This window comes from Pongo abelii, chromosome 11, assembly GCF_028885655.2.
Source record: "Pongo abelii isolate AG06213 chromosome 11, NHGRI_mPonAbe1-v2.0_pri, whole genome shotgun sequence".
Taxonomy (NCBI): Eukaryota; Metazoa; Chordata; class Mammalia; order Primates; family Hominidae; genus Pongo; species Pongo abelii.
This window is the reverse complement of record NC_071996.2, coordinates 53,680,401-53,700,136: the sequence shown is the minus strand read 5'-3', so window position 1 is coordinate 53,700,136 and position 19,736 is coordinate 53,680,401. Positions and strand designations below refer to the sequence as shown.

The following is a 19,736-nucleotide window of genomic DNA, read 5'->3' as shown; positions in this document are numbered from 1 at the left end:
CATGGCCGGGGGGATGTTACAAAAGACACAGAAACGCCGATCTTGTGCTGACTGTAAACATTTGTAAACTAGTGTTACAATGACTAAGAAATTACAAAAGAGTTACAATCTGATGAAGAGCGATTCCTGCTTTGACTTTATTTGGTTTCTATCCACTTTTCCAACATACCTCATAAAATACATGCAAAAAACTGGTTTTAGAAAGCGTTCCCTAAAATTAGTGTGTACGGAAACTTCAGGTATACTTCTGCTTTCCTCCGCAAAACCACCCCTTTTTAAAAATCGAAAGTGAAATTAGTTTTTTTTTCTGTTAGTGACTCATCATTGGAGACAACCAGGTTTAGTATTTGAGCAGTGGTTAAGTGCTAAAGAAAAATCGCCGTTAAAGCAGTTTTCTTTTTCACTGTCTTTTTCTTTTCGCAGGGAACCAAGCTGTTCCTGCGAGGGCCACCTCCTCAGGAAGACCCCGCAGCTCTCCCGAGGCGCTTCTGCAGGAAGCAGCGCCAGTTTCGACAACCCGGGCCTTCCCCTTCCAGTGCCTCCGGGGGTTCCGGCGTCTCGGGCGCTGCTGTTTTCCGGGAAGGGCAGGCGCGCTGGGCCTTGGGGAGCTGCGCTCGGCGGGCGGACTCGGGTGAGTGGGGAGTCCCTTCCCGGACTGCCACTCCCGCCGCTGGCAGTCCCGGGCTGGAGAGCCGGGGGTGGAAAGGGAGGTGGGAGACCTCAGCGCCGACGGGAATGGGACAGCCCCGAAGCTGAGACCCTGCTCCCCGGGAGCTGCCCGCAGAGGCCACGCCGCCTTCGAGGGGGCGCACCTGCTCCTGGGCCCGCTGTGCAGTCTCTGAGCCGTCAGGGCTTCGAGCCTTGTCACTTGTTTGCTTTGCTTCATTCAGGAAATTGAAACATAAAGTTATTTGTGTTTCCTCGCTGTTTTCCCCCTTTTTTTTTTTTTTGAGACGGAGTCTCGCTCTGTCGCCCAGGCTGGAGTGCAGTGGCGCGATCTCGGCTCACTGCAAGCTCCGCCTCCGGGGTTCACGCCATTCCCCTGCCTCAGCCTTCCGAGTAGAGTAGCTGGGACTACAGGCGCCCGCCACCACGCCTGGCTAATTTTTTTTGTATTTTTAGTAGAGACGGGGGTTTCACCGTGTTAACCTGGATGGATACGATCTCCTGACCTCGTGATCCGCACGCCTCGGCCTCCTAAAGTGCTGGGATTACAGGCGTGAGCCACCGCGCCCGGCCCTCGCTGTTTTCTCAGAGTGTCTCTGGAGATAGTCCTTAGGAAAACGGATTTCTTAAGAAAACGATTCTTGGCAGGGGCAGTGTTGTGCAGTCATGGCTGGCGTTTCAGAATAGGCAAGGTTTTTCTTGAAGGAGACATCCGAAGGAGAATACTGTATTTCCAGTCTGTACAACAGGCAGACGTTCTATTGCCTTTCTTTCTTTTTGCTGCCAGGCATGCATATAGGAAGATTCGATTCTACACGGCCTGGCACCGCAGTTATATGATTGTATTAGGGAAATACGGTGATGGTGATTTGTATTAGTTTTTTTTTATTCGCTGCCATAACAAATTACATGGCTTTAGTGGCTTAAACACATAGGAACGCGCGCGCGCACGCACGCACACACACACACACACACACACACACACACACACACTCACACAATTTACTATCTTAGGATTCTGTAGCAGTCCTACTGAGGTCTCACTGGGTTAAAATAAAAGTGTTGGCCGGGTTGCCTTCCTTTCTGGAAGCTCTTGGGGTGAATCCCCTTTCCATCTTCCGGAGGCCACCTACCTTATTTGGCTCAGTAGCCCGTCCTCCATCTTCAGGGCCAGCAACATTGCGCCTCTGAAAGTTCTTCCGGGGTCACATCTCACTCTTGATTCTTCTTCTGTCTTCCGCTTTCACTTTTAAGTAGCCTCATGATTACACTGGGCCCGCACAGATAATCCAGGATGCTCTCCATATTTAAAAGCAAGCTGATTAGCAACCTTAATTCAATCTGCAGCCTTAATTCTCCTTTGCAATATAAACTAACATAATCACAGATTCTTGGGATTAGGATGTGGACATCTTTGAGGGAGCCATTGTTTTGCCTACTACATGATTGCATGAAAGGAATGACCATACATCCCACTCATGCATAGAGCAAAAGTATCCAGACGCTAAAGATGCCAAAAGGGTTCTGGTGGTGTTAGATAGTAGACCATTTATGCTGAGAGCCTTTATTACAGGCTCGTGGGAATATTGGCATTGTCACAATAATAAAAATAAAAAGCAATTAAATAACATTGCAGTTTCTGTCTTCTGAAATGTAATAAGAGGACTTCATATACATGTGATGTCCTGAGTACAACAAATACTTAAGTCAAGATACCACATAATTCTCTAAATGGAGTGTTTTCAGTGTGTAAGCTTATACTGAGAAAGTGCTCTGAAGGTCTGCAGGGAGGAGTAGACATGGTACCAGCCCTCAACATCTTTACTGACGTGTCATGGAAAATGACGTAGGTACACACATAATTAAAGCGCAGCAAAGGAGATAAAGGAGGGGGAGTAACATCCTTCGGGGGAATCAGAAAAGGCTTCGGGAACTTGGGGAAAATTTGGAATGGACCTTGAAGAACAGTAAGATTTCATTAGATGGAGATTAAAATTGGGAGAGGAGGAAGGATGTGACAGTTTGAGGGACAGAGGAAAGAAAAGGAACTATCCAAGTGTTCAGTGTGGTTAGGGAACTGGGTTGAGGAATTGACTAAATAGGACGGGAAAGTGAGTTGAAATTAGAATGTATCAGACCATGGCTGACCATTAGGAAGATTTTGCAGTTGTTGATACAATAGCGATATATATGTATATATGTATGCGTGTGTGTGTGTGTGTGTGTGTGTGACAGAGAGAGAGAGATGTGGTTTAAATATATATATACTTATATATATATATCGTCTCAGGGCATCTCAAACTTACAGAAAAGTTGCAAGTACAGTAAAACAACTTTTCCTTTTCCTAAATTATTTAAGAATAAATTTCCAATCTGGTGACCTATCATCTTTCATTATATACCTGAGTATATATTTCCTACAAAAAAGATGTGCTCCAACATAACCACAATACAGTCATCAAAATCAGGAATGTGGAGTGCTGCGTTACTACAATTTAATAATCAGATCCAATGTGAATTTCACCAGTTGTCCTGATAATGTCTTGGATAGTGTAAGGGTCAAGGGAAAACTTCCTCTTTGCTCTCTGAAGGGCAAGGCAGATTAAATAGGAGAAATGGCGTACAAATTTATTAATGTGCACAGGGAAAAAATCACATAGTGATTATATTGCACAATGGGGTACAGATGGTTATATTCCCTACTTTTTAGGGGAAAGGCAGATGGGGAAGTGTGGATGATTATAGGGGGTTAGTAAATGATTTTAAAGGAATTCAAGGGACTCGAAGAACATACAATGGCCTCGGACAAAGCCTGTTGGGCTTGCAGAGCAGACAGTGGTTGTAACCCAGGTTTATTGACAGACTTCAGTCTTCTTTCTGTGATATGAATTCAGAATTAAAAACTCAGGGAAGGGACTAGAGGTAATTGTTCTGTTTTCTGGCAGGTCCCACATTTAGGCAGATAAGAGAACATCAGTGCACTTTCATCCTGTGCTTTGGGAGAGACAGAGGAGGAGGGGGAGGTCAGAGAGACCTTGAGCCATCTTCAGTTCAGCATGTCAAAATGCCATACTTCTGGGTATCAGTTTCTGAGCCCCAATGATAGCAAAAGGATCCAGTTGAGGATCATGCTTTCTACTTAGTTGTGAGGTCTCTTTAATCGCCTTCAGTATGGACATTTCTTAGTCTTTCCTTGTCCTTCTGAACTTGAAACTTTTGAAGAGAACAGGGCAGTTGTATTGTAGAACCCCTCAATTTGAGTTTGTCTGATGTTTCCTCAGCTTAGATTCAGATTATGCATCTTTGGCAGGACTATCGTAGAAGTTACATTGTGTTCTCAGTGCACCTTGTAATATGTTACATTATTTTGATTTATTTCATTATTTACTTTGATTATCTCATTATGTTGATGTCTGCCAGACTTCTCCAGTGTAGAGTTACTCTTTTCTTCTTTGAAATTAATAAACATTTTGTGGGGAACTATTTTGAAGATAACTAAAAATTCTTTTCTTCATCAAAATTTCTAATTTATCTGGACTCAGTTTTTTACTTTAATCAACAGATTTAATCATTACTACCATTATCTATTTTAATCTTTAATTTATCCCCAGATTTGGCCACTGAAAACCATCTCAAGGTGGATTCTGTGTCCTTTCGACATGTTGTCATCATTCTTTAAGCATTTCCTTGCTTTTTGGCATCATAAGATGTCCCAGGCTCATCTTGCAGTTTTTCTGTCCTGGTTTTGGGATCAACCATTTCTCTAAAGAGTCCTGGTTCCTTTTGGTGGAGAATAGTATTAGAAACCAAAGTCTGGGTGCTGAGTGCGCTCATTGTTCATTGTGGTTGTATCTGCTCTCCCAGGCCTTCTCAGCAGACAGAGCTAGGGTATATATGTATTTGTATATACACAAGATACACACATGGGCATTGCTTTTTTTTTTTTTTTTTTTTTTTCTGAGATGGAGTCTCGCTCTGTCGCTCAGGCTGGAGTGCCGTGACGCAATCTTGACTCACTGCAACCTCTGCCTGCCGGGTTCAAGCGATTCTCCTGCCTCAGCCTCCCGAGTAGCTAGGATTACAGGTGCGCACCACCATGCCCAGGTAATCACACATAGGTATTTCTATCTGTCTATCTATCTATCTATCTATCTATCTATCTATCTATCTATCTATCTATCCCAATCATCAATCAGAAACCACAGCTGCAGGATTACATTGAAATCTGGTTCCAATCAACAGTATTTATTCTCGTTTTCTCCCTTTCCATATTTATAATTATCTTCTCTGATGGCGAAAAACTTGGCTCCTATCATCCTCCATATATTTACTTACTTGATCAATTCTGTGTATGTACCTTTGGCCACTGGAGCCCTTTCAGTTGGGTCCCCGTGTCCCTTTGACATACTCCCATCATATTGTATGTGTCTGTGCATGTGTTTTAGTGCTTTTTACTTTTCTGGCACTACAAGATATTCCAGGCTTATTTTGTGTATTTTATACCCCAGACCTAGAATCAGCCATTGCTCCAATGAGCCCTGGTTTCTTTTATTGAAGAATATTATTAGAAACCAAGACCTGGGTGTTATGTGACTCTCCTCTTTTTTTTGACACTCCTGTGTTCATTAAACTAAGACATGGCTAAGTTTTTGCTAGTCTTCTATTTTATTTTTAAGGAGGAATAGATGTCTTTTATTTCTTTTTCAAGAATATTGAGAATTTAGCCACTTGAAATCTTGGAAAATTATATTGCAGACTGTTTATTAATGTGTATCTAAAAACATAGAATCATGATATCCTTTGTCCCATTTTTGATCTTAGAGTTTTTCATCTCAGTAAATTCATATGTAGGCAAGAGTTCTTAAAAATTTTTTTTGGATTCCTTTGCAAGCTTGGCAAATCCTATGGGCCTTTCTCCAAAAAAAAAAAAAAAAAAAAAAAATTTTGCGGGGACAGGCATGGTGGCTTATCCCAGCACTTTGGGAGTCCAAGGGGAGCGGATTGTTTGAGACCAGGAGTTCGAGACCAGTCTAGGCAACTTGGCAAAAACCCATCTCTACAAAAAATACAAAAATTAGCTGGGCATGGTGGCACATACCTGTAGTCCCAACTACTTGGGGGGCTGAGGTGGGAGGATCACGTGAGCCTGGGATGTTGAGGCTGCGGTGAGCCGTGTTCGTGCCTCACTGCACGCCAGCCTGGGCAACAAAGTGAGACCCTATCTAAAAAAAAAATTAAATGCATAAAATAAAATACATAGAATTACAAAGTAAATCAATTGTATTGAAATATGGCTGGGATTATAGGCACCTGGCACCACGCCCAGCTAATTTTTTTTGTATTTTTAGTAGAGATGGGGTTTCACCATGTTGGCCAGGCTGGTCTCAAACTCTTAACCTTGTGATCCACCTGCCTTGGCCTCCCAAAGTGCTGGGATTACAGATATGAGCCACGGCGCCCAGCCAGAAATCAATTGTATTGAAATATGGTTATCAGAATATTTAAAAAGCAAATGTTTGATACAGGGATATATATCAATGTATTACAATATATTACAAGACCTAGTGGTGAGGTTAGTAACTAATGTAGAAGCAATGTTAAACACAAACTATTTTAGCATATCTGCAACAATATTCTATGAAACTATCTGTGCTTTCTACTGGTGACTATCACAGGTGCTGTGAATACTACTGTAGTTTGTTACCATATTCATAATTGAAGAGAATGCTAAGCTTCAATTAGAGGTTATTAGAAATAAACATGTAATTTCTTCCCAATCCATGTTTATGGACCCAGCGGGAGAGTTAGTGAAAGCTTCAGGTAAGAACACCTGTGTAGAGAAAGCATATGTTGGAGGCCTCTTGACTTTGTTTACATTTGGGGAGAACAATAGGGAGAATTAAATATTTTAATCAAAACCTTTGAAAAACGTTGGAAAACCAAAATAGTATTCATTTAAAATGGAGCATGATATTATGGTTGGAATATGAACTACAAAGGAACATTAATGTTCATTACTTTCTGTATATTATTTTGTTGAAAAGCAAAGGATTTTTAGAATCTTTTTATATATTATAGGTATGAAAGTTATTTGAAATACTGGCCAGGCGCTGTGGCTCACGCCTGTAATCCCAGCACTTTGGGAGGCCGAGGGGGGGTGCAACACTTGACGAGAGTTCAAGACCAGCCTGACCAACATGGTGAAACCCCATCTCTACTAAAAATACAAAAATTAGCCGGTCATGGTGGCAGGTACCTGTAATCCCAGCTACTTGGGAGGCTGAGACAGGAGAATCACTTGAACCTGGGAGGCAGAGGTTGCAGTGAGCCAAGATCGCACTATTGCCCTCCAGCCTGGGCGACAGAGTGAGACTCTGTCTCAAAAAAAGAAAAAAAAAAAAGGAGTTATTGAAATGCAGACTTTGTTTGGATATAAGCCATATGATAATAAAGCCTTTGATGATGGGAAAAAAAGATATAGCAAAGAAGAGATGTTTCTTCCATAAAAGGGTAAAAGTTGTTATTTCTTTGTTCTTAAATTTGTGTATATATGCTATGCTTACAATATTTATTTTTTATAATATTAAGGAATCATGGAAGCTGATAAAGACAACACACAACAAATTCTTAAGGAGCATTCGCCAGATGAATTTATAAAAGATGAACAAAATAAGGTAAAAAGGAAATTACTGGGTATTATTAAAAATTATTTTATATCTATTAGTTTTGCAGTAAGGTTGTTTTGTATGTCTTTGTCCAACATTACCTTGAACTTGGGAGGCTGTTAGGCTTTAAAAAATTTTTTAACTTCCATTATGTTATTTAAGCCTTACAAGAAGTGTCATATTTTTATTCTTTCTCTTATAAGGCTTACAACACTAGCTGCTTCCTCACTCACACCCTCATTTCTTGGATTTGCATCAACGAGTTAAGAGCATAGTTAGCAATTATCTCATTAGACCCCAAGAGGGAACAGAGGCCCAGGTAGCTTAAACCACTTCCCCAAGGTCATATGTCTGGCTCGTTAAGGTAGCTGTGTACTATGGGATACTATGGGAATCACAGATAATTAAGAACAAAAACAACACCACCACCACCAACAAACTGCCCCAGAATATGTCCGCTATTACAGTGCAGTTTAAAAGTCTTATCGTGGTCACAAATAGCTAGGAAAGGAGTTGATGCAGCACTGAAGTAATATTCAGAAGATCTGATCTCAATCTTTGCCTTAACTGTACAAATTTCTGTGACTTTGGTCTAGTGTAAAAGGTGGTTTCCTGATTTATATAATGGAGATAGTACTACTTGGCAATGTTAGAATAGACAGGTGCTGATGTAAAGTATTCAACAAATGCATTATTCACATAGTCATATTTATTCTGAGACTGTCTAATATCTTTCTTTGGTCAGGATGAGAGAAATTTATAGTCTTTAGTTCATTCAGAAAAATGAGTTCAGGGATTATTTACTTTCTTTGGTACCATTTGGTATTTTTAAGGGACTAATTGATGAAATTACAAAGAAAAATATTCAACTAAAGAAGGAGATCCAAAAGCTTGAAATGGAGTTACAAGAGGCTACCAAAGAATTCCAGGTACTCTCTTAATTATTTTATATACTACATTTTTGATGGATGCATGGTTTTTGGAAAAAGCATTTTAATTATACAAAATTCATTTTTAAAACCTTATCATCATCCATGGCACCACCATTTGTAATAGTTCAAAATGGAAAACAACCCAATGATTCCTTCATAGTAGAACGAATTAGTGAATTGGGGTATAGTCATATGATAGAAAACTACACAGCAATGAGAATGAACAGATCATAATGACATGCAGCAACACAAATGAGTTTCATAAACACAATGTTAACACAAAAAAGACAGAAGAGGGCATACCATATGCCTCCCTTTAAATTAAGCAAAAGCAGGATGTTTGAAGTTAAAACAGTGGCTATTTTGGAAGCAGGTAAGACCCAGAAGGGAACCCAAGGGGGTTTCTGGGGTGTTGTCATGTTCTGCCTATCATCTGCATGCCAATCACGTGTGTTAGCTTTGTAAAATTTCATCTTGCTGTACTTATGATACATGCATTTTTCTATTATTTACGTACACTTTAATAAATTTACAAAAACAAAAAATAAAATTTACCAAAAAAAGATGGTCATTAGCAAATTACTGTTGGATCAAATTCTGGCTTTTCTCACTGAGTTCTTTTATAATTCTTCTCATCCAAGGTGCTTTGGTAATTTAAATGAGTTTCACGGTTTAAAAAATTGGACATATATTAATCCTCATCATTTAAATTCTCTCCTAAATTTTCCTGTATTTTAATTATACATAATTTTCACCCATTTTTTTTCTTAACAACTCAGATTGTTAAAAAATTAAAGCATTGAGGCTGGGTGCGGTGGCTCACGCCTGTAATCTCAGCACTTTGGGAGGCTGAGGCGGGTGGATCATGGGGTCAGGAGTTCACGACCAGCCTGGCTAAGATGGTGAAACCCTGTCTCTACTAAAAAAAAAAAAAATTAGCCAGGCTTGGTGGCGGGTGCCTGTATCCCAGCTACTTGGGAGGCTGAGGCAGAGAATTGCTTGAACCTGGGAGGCGGAGGTCGAGGTGAGCTGAGATCGCGTCAGTGTGCTCCAGCGTGGGCGACAGAGCGAGGAGCCGCCTAAAAAAAAAAAAAAATTAAAGCATTGACACTTTTTGTTTCTGAAGTGGGAGATAGGATATTAAATATCAGGAAGTGAGGTTTTCTGTGTTTATGAGATGGGTGACTGTGCAGAAGACTCTGTTAAGATTCTGGTTACTTCTCAGACTGGAGCTAGAATCATGCAGTCTTACAACTCAAAGAGCCTTTAGAAACCAGCCAGCCCTAGTCGACCCACTTTGCAGAGGACCAAACCTGTGATCAGAGAGCTTAAGTGAATTTGCTGTCTGTCACAGTGTGGTCAGAAATAGAATCAAGCTTTCTCACTCTAACTTCAGAAAGCCCTTGGCTCCTCAGCATATACTGGGTATTTCTGCATTATTGGGTAACACTCTGCCTTTTCTCAGACATTGTAGACAGTTTTGATGTCAGCCTTACCGTAATCAGAAGTTCCACTGGAGTTATGCCTAAAGGCAAAGAATAAATGTCAGATTAAATCAAATGACTCACTGAATATTTCTAATCTCTGTGTTATTTTCAGCATGTAAAATAACCATGGGAAATAGAAATGCAAGCATCTATCTCATTTGTGCATTTATGTGTAGTTATATAAATCTGTTAATCCCAATAATTCTAAGCAGCTAAGTATAACCACCTACCTTTACCTTTCAGGTTACAATTTTTTTTTTTTTTTTTTTTTGAGACAGAGTTTTGTTCTTGTTGCCCGGGCTGGAATGCAGTGGTGCGATCTCGGTTCGCTACAACATCCGCCTCCCTGGTTCAAGCGATTCTCCTGCCTCAGCCTCCTGAATAGCCAGGATTACAGGCGTTTGCCACCACGCCCAGCTAATTTTTGTATTTTTAGTAGAGATGGGTTTTACCATGTTGGCCAGGCTGGTCTCAAACTCCTGACCTCAGGTGGTCTGCCTCCTTCGGCCTCCCAAGTGCTGGGATTACGAGTGTGAGCCACCTGCCTAGCCTCAGCTTACAATTTTTGTTGATACTGTCCCTTCTCATTTTTTATAAACCTAAGTTGTGGTAATGGTTAAAAAGTTGATGGGCAGGTGTTGGGGAAGGTGGAATTTTTAAATTTGATAAATTTAACATCATCTAATTCTGGGCCAGGTGTGGTGGCTCACGCCTGTAATCCCAGCACTTTCGGAGGCCAAGGCAGGCAGATCATGAGGTCAAGAGACCATCCTGGCCAACAAGGTGAAACCCTGTCTTTACTAAAACTACAAAATACAGAAATTAGCTCGGTATGGTAGCGCATGCCTGTAGTTCCAGCTACTCGGGAGACTGAGACAGGAGAATTGCTTGAACCCGGGAGGTGGAGGTTGCAGTGAGCCGAGATCACACCACTGTACTCCAGCCTGGCAACAGAGTGAGACTCTGTCTCAAAATAAATAAATAAATAAATAAAATTATCTAATTCTGGAGTCTTTCTTTTTGGATGAAATTATCTGGATTTGAAATACCATATTATACCCAACACTATATTTCATACTTTGCAGCAAAATTAAACATACTATCTAATGATTTCCTTTTGAGATAGTCTATTATTGGCACTTATTTAAAAAGTCCTTATTTACATGAATGATGTAGGCTTTAGAACTGAACACCATATAATATTGACAGTTTAAACATTGATTAGAAAAAAGTGAGAGGATTATATATTTTTAATTTCATCTGTGAAATGATATTAAAAGATCAACATTTGATTACTGAGTACTTACATGGGAAAAAGCAATTACTAAAGATGTTAAATAAGACCATACTCAATATTCTACAAGATTCTAAAATTAGTGGGGAGTGAATTATTGGATGACCAAATTACATTATCATTGGAAGGACTTAAGTTATTTCTCGTCTTGATTTTAATCAAACATTTTCATTTGGATTAGATTAAAGAGGATATTCCTGAAACAAAGATGAAATTCTTATCAGTTGAAACTCCTGAGAATGACAGCCAGTTGTCAAATATCTCCTGTTCATTTCAAGTGAGCTCGAAAGTTCCTTATGAGCTACAAAAAGGACAAGCACTTATCACCTTTGAAAAAGAAGAAGGTATGACTAATGTTAAAAAATATGACCATGTTATTTGGAAAGCACTTTAATAGACATTTAGCTATTACTTCGCTAATATTACTTCACTTATATTATTTCTTATCCTCATAGTGATGTTCTGAGGCAGGTATGATTATTCCCATTTTACAGATGAGAAAACTGACTCTGAGACAAGTGCCTTGAATATGATCTCTTATTCAGAAAGCCATGACTGTGGGACTTAAATCCAGGTGCTATGATGATGTCCAATACCAGCCTCTTTCTACTCCACATGCTACCTCCAAATAATGATAGTAGTATTTCAAGGTAGTAGAGCTGTACAGTTCTCAGAGACATTATCACATTTTAGACTCACACAATTCCATAAATGTAGGAGGATAGGATAGTTATTATTGTGTACTTTAAATATAGACATGCCAGAGCCAAGAAAACAGATTCTGAGGATATTTAAGTGATTTACCTAAGGGCACATAGCCAATGAATGAGAAGAACCTGGGAGTTAGAGATTTGGGATGAGACCTAATGTTTGCTAAGTCTGCCATGGTGAGGGCCCCTGTTCAGAGCTAGGGGTTCCTGAGTGGGGAGGATCTGGCTTTGAGTGCCTGCCTTGTCCCTTCCTAGAAGCATGATTTGGGATAGGTTCTTTATAAACCTCAGGGTTTTATACAGGTGCTTCATGGTAGTACCTACTTCATGAGGCTGCTCTGAGTATTAAATGAGAAATGTTGATAAAATACTTAGCACAATGTTGGACACTTAATACAAACTTAATGGATGTTAGTTGTTGCTACATGTTAGGAATTTTTCAGATAAGGATACAGAAGCTTAAAGAAGATAATTAACTTGCTTAAAGTCTATATGGTTAATTGCAGAGCTGAGAGCCAAACCCTGAGAGTCCATGTACTTCCACTGGGCCAATATTTCTCTCGGTAGGCCACCAGCCCGGGCCTTTGTTCTTTTATTTAAGTTACGTGGTGAGGGACCAGATGGTGTTCCCAGCCCTTCCAGTGCTCATATTCTGACAGTCTATCACCCATGTCTCCTCAAAACTGCGCACCACTGTAGCCTGAAAATAAATGTTAAAAGGAAAGGCATTCCAGCAGGTCAGTATCTGCGCGTAGAAGACATGCATCGCCAATATGTTTTCCTTCACCCTGGAGCTACTGCTACAGGTAGAAGACGAGTCCAGGACTTATATTGGCGACTGGTAATCGGGATATAACTAAAAGATAGATATAAATGAGGATTTGGAAGGCAGGGTTTCTGCACAGCAGTTTCCTGGGAATGTTGGAAATGGAATTCTCTAAAAGCACCTACATCATTGCTTCTACACTTCACTTGGCTCTGAGCTCCCGATCTCCTGGGACAGCAGTAGATTTGAAACACAATTAAGTAGGAGTTGGCTCTTGATTGTCAGAGTCACAAAGGTTGAAACACAAGCGGTCCCTCTCAGCTGTATCAGATCACCAGATGTTGGGGGTTTGTGGAAGAGTGGGAGGGAAAGAGGATCATCTGAGTATTACTCATTGATATTTTCTGTTATTGTCTGTTGTCATTAGCAAAAAAACACAAAAACACACAAAAAACAAAAAACCATCATCCAAGTTATAGAGTCATATTTTGGTACAGTGAGTTGAATTCCCACATGGCCAAGGCCCTGCCTTCTGGCCCTTTTTTTCTCTTCCTCCAGCTGTGATGTGCTGCCATCTGGTCTGGTTGTCATAAACACATGTGAAGTTTTATAAGACAGAGAGTGAATGTCACTTATTTTCATGATACCTTGGAATAGCAGCCCCAAATATCAACAAGTGAAGTATTATAAACTCATGCCACACAATTAAAAATAAATGCCCACTCACATTTTTAATTGACATAGAGTTGCCTTTTGGAGTGCTAGTGACTTTTAGCATTTTACTAAACCTCTCCCATTTGCACAGGTAAATTAGACTTGACAGCTTTGTGATCAATATAGCAGGACTATCAACTTTTTAAAGAATGATTTCAGGAGCATTTTTGCGAAAGTGGAAGTCGTCATTAGGTATGACAGAAAAAAAAGACTCACTCTTTGATATTCCAGCCTATGTAGTCTTTAACATGTAATCCTTGAGAAGACAGAGCAAATGAATATATATTGCTCTGGTGCTTGTAACATATTAAGGAGTAACAAATGATAAGGTTAAGTAAAATCAAGACTAATTGTACAAATGACACTTAGCCATGAAAGTTTTCCCACCTTACTGAACATGGGAGAATTTCTGGCTGTGCATTAATGTACTAGGGGAATCCCCTGGTAATGGTTAATAGTGGAAGGAAGGATATGTGGCTGAGCTGAAGTGATATATGAATTCTGGATGATTGTTAGGCTTATCTCTTAAGAGATAAGAGAAAAGATTCATCTTATGAGATGAATCTAGAACTTGAGAACTTCTACATTGTGATTTTGCTGATGTACTTTGACATTAATATATTCTACTTTGGGATCAAGAACAGTGGCTCATCCCTGTAATACCAGAACTTTGTCTGGGAGTCTGATGCAGGAGAATTGCTTGAGTCCAGGAGTTCCAGAGCAGCCTGGGCAACAAAGTGAGACCTCGTCTCTACAAAAAGTTAAAAAAATTAGCTAGGCGTGGTGGCATGCACCTGTAATCCTAGCTATTCTGGAAGCTGAGGTGGGAGGATCTCTTGAGCCCAGGAGTTTGAGGTTACAGTGAGCTATGATCACATCACTGCATTCCAGCCTCAGTGACAGAGTGAGATCTGGTCCCCCTTCCCCCTGACGCCCCAAAATATATATTCTACTTTGGTGGCAAGACCATTATCACTTGGAACCCCACCCCCGCCAAATTTTTAAAATTAGACTCTTTAATATTAAAGAAAATTAAAAATATTCAGGATAATTTGTTCTTAAACCAAAAGCATAACAATTCTTAAAATATTGGAAATTAATACTTCCTTCCTGAATTATTTTTCAGTTGCTCAAAATGTGGTAAGCATGAGTAAACATCAGGTGCAGATAAAAGATGTAAATCTGGAGGTTACGGCCAAGCCAGTTCTGTTAAACTCAGGAGTCAGATTCCAGGTAACAGGATGATTAAAATTTTTTGGATTTCTGTTCATCACAAGCACTTCTCTCATCCATATTTCTGAACATCAAATCATTTTCCAGGTTTATGTAGAAGTTTCTAAAATGAAAATCAATGTTACTGAAATTCCTGACACATTGCCTGAAGATCAAATGAGAGACAAACTAGAGCTGAGCTTTTCAAAGTCCCGAAATGGAGGCGGAGAGGTGGACTGCATAGACTACGACAGACAGTCCGGGAGTGCAGTCATCATGTTTGTGGAGATTGGAGGTACTCAAGGGTGTAGAAGGTTAACAGACACTCTGCCATTTCAGTCATGTTCTGTTGTTTCTGAAAGAATTCCTATTCTACTTCTTTTATTTGGAATGTATTAGCATGATAATTGGGGATTTTAAAAAACCTTATAAAATAGTAGAGTGTAGGACATTATTTCCAGGGACAGTACTAGGAAAGATAATATTGCTACAAATAGGCAGGGTGCAGTGGCTCACCCCTGTAATCCCAGCACTTTGGGAGGCAGAGGCAGGCGGATCACTTGAGGTCAGGAGTTCAAGACCAGCCTGTCCAACATGGCGAAACTCCATCTCTACTAAAAATACAAAAATTAGCCAGGCATGGTGGCGAGTGCCTGTAATCCCAGCTACTTGGGAGGCTGAGGCAGGGAGAATCGCTTGAACCCGGGAGGTGGAGGTTGCAGTGAGCCGAGATCACCAGGCATAGTGGTGCGTGCCTGTGGTCCCAGCTACTCAGGAGGCTGAGGTGGGAGGATTACTTGAGGCCAGGAGGTCGAGGCTGCAGTGAGCTGTGATTGCACCACTGCACTACAGCCTGGGAGACAGAGTGAGACCCTGTCTCAAAAAACAAAATTAAAAAAAAAAAAATTGATGGATTAGATTTTTTCATGACAAAGTAATGCATGCTTTTTAAAGGAAGGTGAAATAATACAGAAGAACATACATTTAGTAAAAATGAGACACTTCTGCCGGGCCCGGTGGCTCATGCCTGTAATCCCAGCACTTTGGGAGGCTGAGGCAGGCAGATCACGAGGTGAGGAGTTCGAGACCAGCCTGACTAACATGGTGAAACCCCGTCTCTACTAAAAATACAAAAAAATTAGCCAGGTGTGGTGGCTCACACCTGTAATCCCAGCTACTCGGGGGGCTCAGGCAGGAGAATAGCGTGAACCCAGCAGGTGGAGGTTGCAGTGAGCCGAGACTGCGCCACTGCACTCCAGCCTGAGCGACAGAGTGAGACTCCGTCTCCAAAAAAAAAAAAAAGAGATATTTCCTCAAACTTCCCTTTCTCCTACTATTTAGTTAGTTATGGTTATTTGGGTGTCTTTCCAGGCTTTTCTCTGGGCACATTAAAACATGTTAATATCCTTTTTTTCTTTTTTTTTTTTTGTGAGACAGAGTCTTGCTCTGTCACCCGGGCTGGAGTGCAGTGGCACTATCTCAGCTCATTGCAACCTTTGCTTCCTGGGTTCAAGCAATTCTCCCACCTCAGCCTCCCAAGTAGCTGGAATTACAAGTGCATGCCACCATGCCTGACTAATTCTTGTATTTTTGGTAGAGATGGGGTTTCACCATGTTGGTCAGGCTGGTCTGGAACTCCCGACTTCAAGTGATACGCCCGCCTTGGCTTCCCAAAGTGCTGGGATTACAAGCATGAGCCACCACTCTCAGCCCAATACGCATTTTTGACCTGAGCTTTTGGATGATGTTTAGGACATCCTGGTGGGATGTGCTAGGGAGAGCTATAAAAGGAAGGGGTCTCGAGGGCTACCGTAATATGTTGTCTTGGAAATGAACAATAACTTGGTGGAAATTTCCATAGTCAAGCATCCAGATTTTAATTTGCCAAATTCCTGTATTCATTTAGCCTGTTTGCTGTTAGTTTGTCTATATCTTGGATTTTAAAAAATCTGGCCAGGCGCAGTGGCTCACGCTTATAATCCCAGCACTTTGGGAGGCTGAGGCGGGTGGATCACTTGAGTCCAGGAGTTCAAGACCAGCCTGGCCAACATCGTGAGACCCCTTCTCCACTAAAAATACAAAAATTAGCGGATGTGCTGGCTCATGCCTATAGTCCCAACTACTTGGGAGGCTGAGGCAGGAGAATTGCTTGAACCTGGGGGCTGGAGGTTGCAGGGAGCCAAGACTGCATCACTGCATTCCAGCCTGGGTGACAGAGTGAGACTCAGTCTCAAAAAAACCCAAATAAAATAAATAAAATAAAATAAACTAGAATGAAATTTATAACTCTACTGTGAGAGATAATACTAGCTTTGGAACCTGTGTCCTTGGGCCATCTGGGGATGTTCTCCTAGAGGTTACATCTAGCCAGATGGGGAAAAATACTTCTGTAGGTTATAGGTTATCCAACAGGTAACTACTGAAGGATATGAAGGTATTCTGGAGATAAATATGCCAGATACTTCATAAACTGTGTCTTACTGACTCATCACAATAATCTACAGGGTAGGTACTGTAATTATGCTTATTTTACAGAAAAAGAAACTGAGGCTTTAAGAAGTCAAGCAACATATCCAAGGCCACATAGCTCATAAGTAGCAGAGCTAGGACTGAAGCTGGTCTGTTTGACTCAGGACCTGTACTCTTTTTTTTTTTTAACTGTGATAAAATATATATAACATAAAATTTACCATTTTAATAATTTTTAAATGTACAATTCAAGGGTACTAAGTACATTCACAATGTTGTACAACCATCACCAATATCCATCTCTAGAACTTTTTAATCACCCCAAACTGAAACTCTGTACCCATTTAACAATAATTCTCCATTACTTCTTCTTCCAGCCCCTGGTAACCACCATTCTACTTTCTGTCTCTATGAATTTGCCTATTCTAGGTACCTCATTCAAGTGGAATTATACAATATTTGTCCTTTTCCTGTCTGTCTTATTTTGGTTAGCATAATGTTATCAGGGTCCATCCATGTTGTGGTATGTATCAGAATTTCATCCTTTTTAAAGGTTGAATAATATTCTCCGTGTGTGTGTATTTTATATATCCATTTTGTTTATCTATTCATCTGTTGGTGGACACTTGGGTTGCTTCCACCTTTTGCCTATTGTGAAAAATACTGCTCTGAGCATTAACAAGCAAGTATCTGTCCAAGTCCCTGCTTTCAGTTGTTTCGGGTATATACCCAGAAGTTGAATTGCTGGATCATATCATGTTCTATTTTAATATTTTGGGGAACTGTCATACTGTTTTCTACAGTGGCTGTACCATTTTACATTTCTATCAGCAATGCCTCAGGGTTTCAATTTCTCCATATTCTCGCCAATGAGGGCCTACACTCTTAATCATTGTACAATATTGCTGATCCAAGGTAGATGAGTGAGATGGTTGGATATTCCCAAGAACTGTTTTTGTTAAACGTTACAGTCTTGACACACATCCTTTCACCACTCTAGGAGAAAAAAATACTGCTAAAAAATAGACTATTCTTTGTGTGTTGTAGAAAACTGATGAATTTTTATTTCCTTTCAGTTTTTCTAGATGACATTCAATCCCCTCCCTGCTTTGGTTAACATCATTACTTCAGTTTATTGAATATATTGAAAAAATGTATATAGTATTCTAATCATAGTTTTCACTTACAGCTTTTGAGAAACTGGGAAACGTTCCAGTCTTGTTAGATGAGTGGGTTACTTTCTGCAAAAGACTATCGTATTTTTTATAGCTCAAAGTAGATCTGTCTGAGGACATTGCAACCCTTTGTGCATTGATTGACTGCAGTGAATAATTCAAGACGGAATGAAGCCTTTAAACCTCATTATTGTTTGGTCTTGTAGTTTTCAAAATTATGTACTGTGAAGTCTTCAAAGTGGGCTTTAGAATTTCTTAAAAATTAATCTTTTAACTCAATATTTACTGTAATAGTGTTCTCTTTGAAGGAAGTTTTAACTTGGTTAAAAATGCTTATGATATAAAAAAGACAAGTATTGTTTTTGCTTTGCTTTTAGTGGCTGACAAGATTTTGAAAAAGAAAGAATACCCTCTTTATATAAATCAAACCTGCCATAGAGTTACTGTTTCTCCATACACAGAAATACACTTGAAAAAGTATCAGGTAAAGTCATCTCTTTTCTCTCATTTTCAGAACTCACTGCCCAAACCCACCCCACAAAAAATAAAGTTGTTGTGAGTCTGTTACTTATGAATCTTATCAATGAGGGATAGCAAAATGGTTTCTTTACTTCATTTTTGCTTGGTGCAAAATGAGTTTGTCTTTTGAAGGAGCATTTTAATGCAAAACTGTACTTTATTATACAATTTTTAAAACTGAAATTACTCAGATAATGGCACAATTTTTATTTTTGTACATGGAGACATAGCTGCATTTCTCTCATGTGTCTACTGTCAGTGAGCATGAGAAAGAATTCCTGCCTACTTTCTCTGAACTCATTATCTTTACCCCAGACCTGCTCCCTTTTCCTCTTCCTTCTCAGGTATCCAATGGTACCACCATCTACCTACTCCACCAACTTAAAAGCTAGAACTCATACTTAACTCTTCAGTTTGCTTCACCTCCAACATTCATTTGGTCACTAAATCTTGCCAGCTCCACTTTTGACTACCTCTTTACCTGGTCTTTCTGTTCCCAGAGCATCCCTCCTTTCCTCTATGTTTCATAATGCCACCAGAGTTCTCTTTCTAAAATTCAGATCTGACTTGGATATTCTCTTGCTTGGAAAATCTTCCTAAGATTTCTTGTCTCTTCTATGATAAAATAAAAAATATTAAGCAGAGATTATGAATGTAAAGTTTTGTAATTCAAAGCTCTTAGAAATCTTTCTATTTATCATTTTTTTCCTTCTTAGGTATTTTCAGGAACATCTAAGAGGACAGTGCTTCTGACGGGAATGGAAGGCATTCAAATGGATGAAGAAATTGTGGAGGATTTAATTAACATTCACTTTCAACGGGCAAAGAATGGAGGTGGAGAAGTAGATGTGGTCAAGTGTTCTCTAGGTCAACCTCACATAGCATACTTTGAAGAATAGACTTAACAGAATCATGAAAACTATAGCTTTTTAACCCGGATTACTGTAAATGTTTGACAAAAATGAATATGCTTTTCCTTAAAAAATGAAAACTTTAATTTTTACCATCCATTTATGTTTAGATACAAAACTTATTTCCATGTTTCTGAATCTTCTTTGTTTCAAACGGTGCTGCATCTTTTCAACTACAATAAGTGCACTGTAATAAAAAGTTTTGTTTATAGATTA

The 19,736-nt window shown here is 39.8% G+C and overlaps 1 protein-coding gene across 2 annotated transcripts; it reads left to right on the top strand.

Moving 5' to 3' along the window:
- Positions 1-133: 133 nt before the first annotated feature.
- NMI (N-myc and STAT interactor) lies at positions 134-19,736 on the top strand. 2 transcript variants are annotated; one of them, XM_054548851.2, is made up of 9 exons: positions 134-239; positions 424-631; positions 7,255-7,340; positions 8,165-8,260; positions 11,226-11,388; positions 14,361-14,467; positions 14,555-14,741; positions 18,468-18,574; positions 19,326-19,736. In XM_054548851.2, exons 3-9 carry the CDS (start codon positions 7,260-7,262, stop codon positions 19,506-19,508), a joined length of 924 nt encoding a protein of 307 aa, XP_054404826.2. In that variant the 5' UTR covers positions 134-239; positions 424-631; positions 7,255-7,259; the 3' UTR covers positions 19,509-19,736. The 2 variants fall into 2 exon arrangements, with proteins under 2 accessions (XP_054404826.2, XP_054404825.2); XM_054548850.2 differs by lacking the exon at positions 134-239 and adding an exon at positions 288-338.

What these genes read in the sequence shown, in the direction of transcription:
- NMI (XM_054548851.2), top strand. Translation starts at nt 7,260, where the DNA reads ATGGAAGCTGATAAAGACAACACACAACAAATTCTTAAGGAGCATTCG. An exon ending in TAAAAGATGAACAAAATAAG is followed by an intron (nt 7,341 to 8,164) that starts GTAAAAAGGAAA and finishes GGTATTTTTAAG; the next exon opens with GGACTAATTGATGAAATTAC. An exon ending in AGGCTACCAAAGAATTCCAG is followed by an intron (nt 8,261 to 11,225) that starts GTACTCTCTTAA and finishes CATTTGGATTAG; the next exon opens with ATTAAAGAGGATATTCCTGA.